A 7557-nucleotide genomic window follows, 5' to 3' on the forward strand; every position below is an offset into this window, starting at 1 on the left:
AGTGGTAGGCACATTAACTCATGACATCGTTACAAAACCAGTGGGCAACCCTCCACTTGCTTCTTTGCAGCCTGGATTAGATACAAATCCTGACAATGATGTTCAGTTCACAAAAGTATTTTGCGAAATTCCTTAGACACCGGGAGCCACTCCAGTCTCCCCAGACCAGAGCATGTTGCACTTCCTGGGCGTGGGAACCACACTGAAGGTCCATCTGAAGAGTGGAAACAAGGCTTTCACTCCAGGCTGTGCCCACGAGACACTAGAGTGCTCACTAGTGCTCACACTAGTGCTCACTAGACACTAGAGTGTTTGGCAAAGATCACAGCATGTATTTCTCACGGGAGAGTCATTTCCGAGTACATGTTTTCTTGATATAGGCTCTAAGCTGTATTGGGGGGTTCTGGTTATGCACTGAAACGCAGCACAGCACTTTAGGCATACAACTGAAAATATGGTTTTAATGTCTTGCAGATGTGTGAAGCTGGAAATCATTTTATCAACGTAGCTCTAGCTCACCAAAATCATTCAGGTTTGCCTTTGTTTCCTGTTTGTCTATTTAAGACTGAAGTGTACTTAACCTATCCATCTTCTGCTGGTATACAGTAATTTTTTTTATCTACATCCACAGAATAAAGAAAGATGAAGTAGCTACCATACCATTGGTATAACAACTTCAAAATTAATGTAGTGACAAGGAAACATTAGCAACACTTTTGTTGTTCCAAAGCTTATAGCAAATTTATCTTAATTAGACACAACTGCAATTTAAATATGTATTTAAACATGGAAGTTCTCTAAAGCATCCTGTTGACTGACAACAGAGGATACAACTTCAAAGAACTTTAAAAAACTTTTAAGCTAGATTGCAGGCTTTCTAGATACGTGCATCTCATGTGAAGATACACACACAAGCACATAGACAAACACAGGAAGACAGACTCGTGAATACCTACACAGGCAGCAGTGTATGTGGATGGTCTTAAAAGGCTGCTGCAAGCATGGGTGTTCAGGATCTTTTGTACCATGAGACCAAAAGTTATACTATACATATTAGAAAGTAAAATATTTTTTCAGATAATAATACTATACTTTCCCACTATAACGCCCTATTCAAGAAAACACTTCTCCACAGTATGATCTGTGACACTGAAGTTGGTTTCTGGAAAGCTTTTGGTATGGTGTGGTTAGGCAGGTGCTTATGTTGTTTGTTGCAAGGGGCCTAATTCAACTTGAAAAGCAGCGAGATCCAAATCATTAATCTACGTTCTCAGTGCTTGTGAGTATGAAGGATAGCATTGTTGCCAGAACTTAAAAATGGGTGAGCATTATCAGTGGCTGTAGAGCGTCATACAGTTTTAGCTCTGGAGTTGCTTTCCTGTTCTACCCTGGGTTGAAGGAAGAGGATGTGAGAGGGAACGGTTCATGTTTCTGAGTCAGGCTCAGTAAGATACAGCTGCATCCTTTATATCCCAGAAGAGTGCCCTTATCCCTTGCCTGCTAGCTGGTCCCTATTAAACTACTTCTCTGAACAAATGGTTCATCCTTTGGACATGCCAGACCTTCCTGTAAAAACTGACACAGGTCTTGCTAAGCAGCATTCTCATGAGGACAAATACAGCTTTTGCTGCCTCAAATGATTTCACTGAAACCTTTCTTTCAAGTTGTACTCTGGGAGTATTGGCTAAGGGGATGGGTGTTGCACAGGCAAGTTGTGACAAGGCTCAGTTCCCCTCCCTGAGTTGAAATTGGTTTTGTTTGTTTCCTTCTTTTTCCCTTTCATAAAGGAAGTAAAGCCTGTTTCCCAAGTCCAACCTACAACCCCTTCACCTGGCTCTTTTTGCTGGTATCCTGTCCCAACTATACATACGAGGTACATGACTTTCTTCTGCTTGTATGGAAGGGGAAGTGGTTACTGTGTTTCGACCTTTGCCTGCAGAAAATGTGTAACACCCTCATGCAGTTCCCCCTGCACATCAATCACTATGTTCTGTATGTCAGTCTCCTTGCTCCCGCAAATATTTTCCCACCACACCCTTCTCTCCCCTCACATTAATATCATGACTCCTGTGTACAATTCGCTCTACTACAGACTCCGCAGTAATCCAAGTATTTACCACCCGTCTCTTCACCCCATCCAGTACCTGGTGGGGGTTGTTGTGGTGTGGGTTTCCTTTCTAGCTATGTTTCCTCTCCTGTTTCCAGTACAAGTATCATGCACTTCTTCCAGGGGGGAGCTTTTGAAAACTTGACCCTTTGCTTTACGTAGAGTATACAATTAACCGTGCTTTTTTCTTTGCAACAGATTGGGTCTTGGATTAGTTTCACAGTGATGACACAAACCCTTCCAGGTAAGTAAGTTTGAAGCAGAATGCAGACAGCCTTTAAATTGTTGTTTGTGGAAGTGAACTCCAGAAAACTAAAAGTTGCCAAAAAATTTATAGCATATGAGATGTTGGCATCAAATCCCCCTTGTGACATGACTGTATAAACCTTCAAAGTGCTACCCTCAGGAAGTTGTGGAGAGTGCAAACACTGCTGCAGTACCTTCTTTTGATCAAACCCACCTCTCTGGTTTTTGTGAAATACTGGGTTTTCCCCTGTTACCGCAGAAAAACGGACTTCGAAATTCACAAAAAAACAAGTCAGTATTCTTCATTTTACATTCTTTGCATTGTGAGACTGGAAAGATACTTCTAATCGGGAGAGGAAATCAGATGTACTTAGTTTTTCAAAAGAGAAAAGGCACATGTTCCTGGTAGCATTTCCTTGCTTGGGTACATCAGGCCACCAGCTCGTAACAGCAGCCTGCTCAGTAGCACTTGCAGCTCTTGGTCAGTACTTTCCTGCATCCTTAGAGACCTAAATACCCATACAAATATGGTCCCTGGCCCTTAGCTTTACAAAACATTAACTTTTAAATTATTTTTCCACTCCAAAATAGAAACCTATAACAGCTACTTGCAAAACACAGCCCCACATGGTTTACAAATGAAAAAAAAAAAGAATTTCAAAAGTAGATTAAACTCCATCATGCAAAAATTAAACTTTTAATTTTCTTTTAAAAGATGAAGCATTATTGTGCTTTAGGATCTGGTGTGGAAATGACCTCGGAGCGTGTGGACGTTGTAGGGCTGTGTTTACAGGGGCAGGGAGCAGCAACACACGCGGCACACTCATCCTTGCTAAACACAGCTTGAACAGAAGACGAATGTTTCTGATCCAGCAGCTCATTTTACGGAAGAAAGGGCACTGAATTTGCTAAAAGCACCTGTAAAAGCATTCGCCACTCAGTGCCACTCAGCCCGAGGAGAGAGGCACCCAACAGGGCACCTATGGTTGTTAGGCTTTGTGAGGTCTTGCTGCCAGGCGGCGATTCAATCTGTTTGGGGTGCACTACTGCCTACTTGCTCCAGGGCCGAGTCTCCCTTCACGCAACAGGAAGTTCAGCACGCCGCCCTGTTGTGGTTGGGAGCCAGAGGTAGAAACGAAGGAGATTTATAGGCCTAAAGCAAACCAAAAGAATAGTCAAGAGAGGCCGTGGGCAATTCTCTGTTGAGACAGCACCACGTCCAAGGAGGCCTGGCAATTTACGGTGTAGTCAAAGGTGGTACAGGGCGTGTCCAGTCGATGCAAATATCATCTGTGTGGATTCTGATGTGGAGACCGAGCCTCAGTCTGTGGTATAGCAAGGCTGAGAGCAAAGACAAGGTTGACTTGCCTCTGTCCACAGAACAGATTGCAGACTTTTCCATAAACCCTCTTGTATTCACAGAAACAGACACTGAAAACAGACATATGATTTTTTCCCCCTCCTCTTTTTCCTCGGTAGCTGGCATTTTTGCTTTCCTGATGGTCATCCAGATGTCTCTCTGGGCCCAAAAGAAACACAAGCTGTACCTGAAGAGATTTTATCCAGAGGTGCGGAGAAAAGCAGCTATGATTCCTATCATCTTCTAAGCTCTTCACAAGAGTGGAAGCCTAAGTGTGCAGTTCAAGAGCTAACTCAGAGTAAATGAGCCATTTCATTCAGTAACCAAAATGGATCAGAGGAAGAACTACTGGATATGTTTTTCAGAAAATTAACAGTTCAAGATGAAGAGCTTTTAATTAAACGAAAAAAACGTAGCTCTCGAATTCTTGGTTCCTGCTAAAAGATATGATTTAATTAGATTTTCTGTAATGGAGTTAATTGGAAAGGGACAAGAAAATTGCTTATATTGAATGTTAGGCTAGATGTTTAGCTGGTGTAAATGGGCACAGATGCTGTTAAAATTTACAAATACAGCTCATCTGCATGCATTCAGGTCTGGTTATTTTAAGGTTCAGTGTTAGATGTTGATGAGAGTCTTGGATTTTTGCATCAGAAGATGTTACACAGCCTGATTTTTATTAAACTGCACAGAAAAGGCACGTTCTGCCTCAGCTCCTCTAAAGCATCACATCAAAGAATGACTGCCATGCTGTTAACACAGTTTAGTCTAGGTTTACAAGATTTTTCTTTTTCTTTTTTTTTTTTACTTTTAATTGAATCTCATAGCGAATTGTTCAATAGAAATTCGCTTAAACTGATCACTGCAGAGAGGTCTGGCTTTCTTTTGTTTTCAGTAGGCATATCCCATGATCCCAGGAGGGCACTGTTTGTGAGGTGATTTCCATCTTGCTACTAATTTGCAATATGGCCTTGGGAACATCATTTAAGTCCATCTTCCTTTCTCACACTGAACAGTTCTGGAAATAGCAGACTTTCTAGACTAACAAGTGCGTTAAGGTCCCCTTGTTCAGTGCCTGCCTGCATCCAGGCACCATTCACCTTACTTGTATCGGGCACTGTGAAATCCTTGGGCACAAGGTGAACCAGAGCACAGCTCGTTATTGAAAAGGAAAGGGATCCTGCCAATTGCTTCTCAGTCCGTACCTGAACTGCCTCAGAGGAACACTGCTGAAAGGCTTCAGCTCCCCTTCGGTTTGCCCAGTCTCTGTCTGCTACTTTGTTTTCCAGGATATTATTTTTGAAGGGTTTCCCTGGGCTTGTTAGTCAAGTCCTGAAAGTTCCATCCACGTCACACAGAAGCGCAGTTTTACTTGTAGGGCAAAATAACCAGAACTGCTTCAGCAAGTATTAGGATGTGGAGAGTTAGAGCATTAAGTTCAGTTTTTATTCTGTTTCTGTTGCGCATTTATCGATGGGTTTTTTTGGCTCCCTTAGGCTGGTGAAAAAGCTTGCCTAAAACACTCTAACCGTTAGAGAAACACCGGAGTACGCAAGCAAGACAGGCAGTTTTTTTCTCCTAAAGGCACTGTTATCTTTGTGCCAGCTCAGGTCTTCTAACAAAGTTAATTTGCCCAGTAAATTGGGTTCATATCCCTCTTCTAACATCTAATTAGCAACACTTAACCTATTAGACACTGTAACTCACCTTCATCTTGGTAATGTAAATAAATCACATTCCATGTTTTTTAACTCCTAACCTGTGAACACCTAAAATTTTTCACTCCTCTTAATGGAATACCTGAGTCACAGTGAACATCCAGTTCTCAAACTGCTAATAAAGATCTACTTTTGAAAAATTATTTTCTGTATTCTTTAGTCACTTATACCTAACAACAATATTTTTGAAATCCGTTTTTTTCCAGCCCGTTAGATGCACAAGTCAAGCCTGTTGCCTATTTTTTTAAATCCAGCTACTGGGATTGTTTTAATTTCTTGTTTATTAAATGTTTCATTTTAGCAGTCTTCAAGATTAACATAGTTAGTGTGGGAGGGTAACTTGCCAAAAATTACTTACTTATCTATCTGTTTATCTCTTGGTTACAATGGCTGCAGCTGTAAGTCTGTTCGAGGCACGTGTCCAAAGTGATTGCAGTTGCTAGGAGTGTGGTTCCCTTTCAACAGCTAGCTTAGGCAAAAGAAGTACTTCAGGAATTGTTTACCTCCCCGCTTATTAGTTGGTCATTCAGTACATCCCATGTAATGAATGACAGTAGAAGGGTTTTGGCTCCCGTAGTAGATGACTAAAGTTTTAAAATGGAGGGAAGAGCAAACACTAGATAAGCAGAAGTGAAGATACTTGCAGGAGGCTGTCTCAGATAAACCTGGCAGATATTTTGAGACTCACCAGTGGGGTTTTGACCAGCTAAAATTACTCTGAACAGCGTTAAATGGCTTCACAAATAGCAATAAATCCAAATTCTTGCACCTTCACAGATCTTTCTGTATTACTCTGCCCTCTCTAATTTTCAGAGGAAGTTCCATGTGATTAGAACAGGTAAGTTAACTTCCTGGCATGGGGGACATGTTTTGCTTTAAAGCAAAAAGTATATAAAAATGGTCAGTCTTTCTTTTGATAAACATTTTTGGGTCCTTGCTTTCGGGGAAAAAACCACAAACTACAAAAAACCTCCTAAGCAAGCAAAAAAACCCAGGCAAAAAGTAAATATCACTGTAGAAAAAGTTGCAGATGACAGTAATTTTATCCACAAGTGCCATACACCTTTCGAGCCAAAACAATTGTCTCCACACAGACATTTTCACAGCAAAGTTTGTCATGACTGTGCTGATTACTTGGGGGAAAAAATGTCATATTGATATACACCGGTATTTCTTGTACTGAGCACTGACTAGAAAGTAAATGGTTAACTGCAAATTTCTTTGGCGATACTTTCTCTTAAGCACAGACAAATCGTCCTCAGAGCCATTAGTGGAAGGCAAGGCCAAACCACTGCCAGAACGTCATCATGTTTCAGTGCCAAAGGGAAGGAGTCAACCTCCAACATGAGCCATGAGATGCAGCTCAGGTAGTCGCTCCCTACTTTGGCCACTCTTCACATGGAGCTGCTTCACAGTCATTGCTGAGGATGTCACCGTTCCAGTGCACTGGGTGCACTGGTGTCCATGGAAAAGGGAAAAAATCAGGACAATGTGAATTACATTTTGCAATCCTGCAAAATTTATTCCCCTGAGCTAAATCCCTTTCTGACGTTGTTTTCCTCAGTTTTTGCATCTGGAAGCATAACAGGCTGCAAGGCAGTGGATTGCTGTGGTGCCCTGTCCTTGCCTTTGCTCCCAGGGCCAGCCCGAACTGCCCTGTGGCTTCTGTCAGTCCCAAAGCTTTCCTAACAGCTCACAGAGGCAAGTTATGACATTTGTCACCAAACACAGGAGGCAGGAGCACCGTACCGCAGACCAATCAAGTGGCAGAAGCTGCAGACGCGTTCTGGTGAGATAGGAGGAGCTGGTGCAGTTACTGGCATAGTTCGGCCTCCATGTGCAGGGGCAATTCTTGCCCAACACTCCTCAGAAGCTAAGCCATCTAAGCCAAGAGACCACAAATAAAGCAAGATACAGAGACACAGGGCCTATTGGACAACAGTTTTGGCAGGGACTGTAGAGAGAAATCGAAGTCCTAAGAGGTCCAGCCTGGGCTGCCCAACTAGGACTGTGCAAACAGCATGGCTTGGTCTGTGAGCTCGAAGAGTATGTCGGTCGCTTCCTGGTCCACCTGGTGAGACTGCTTAACATTGAGGTCCCTCTGTGTTAGCCCTGCAGCTTGTAAC

General features: G+C 42.4%; 1 protein-coding gene across 1 annotated transcript in view; it reads left to right on the forward strand.

Annotated features, from left to right (window-relative positions):
• The window catches only part of TECRL (trans-2,3-enoyl-CoA reductase-like), a gene marked incomplete at its 5' end in the record, with an annotated part of 26007 nt that extends 22047 nt beyond the window's left edge, over window positions 1-3960 (forward strand). The window contains 4 exons of the mRNA XM_010144874.1: window positions 475-532; window positions 1788-1873; window positions 2306-2351; window positions 3833-3960. Of these exons, the coding sequence (XP_010143176.1) occupies window positions 475-532; window positions 1788-1873; window positions 2306-2351; window positions 3833-3960 (318 nt within the window). The remainder of the gene's footprint in view (window positions 1-474; window positions 533-1787; window positions 1874-2305; window positions 2352-3832) is intronic.
• Window positions 3961-7557: the final 3597 nt, after the last annotated feature.

This window comes from Buceros rhinoceros, unplaced genomic scaffold, assembly GCF_000710305.1.
Source record: "Buceros rhinoceros silvestris isolate BGI_N320 unplaced genomic scaffold, ASM71030v1 scaffold4481, whole genome shotgun sequence".
NCBI classification, from domain to species: Eukaryota; Metazoa; Chordata; class Aves; order Bucerotiformes; family Bucerotidae; genus Buceros; species Buceros rhinoceros.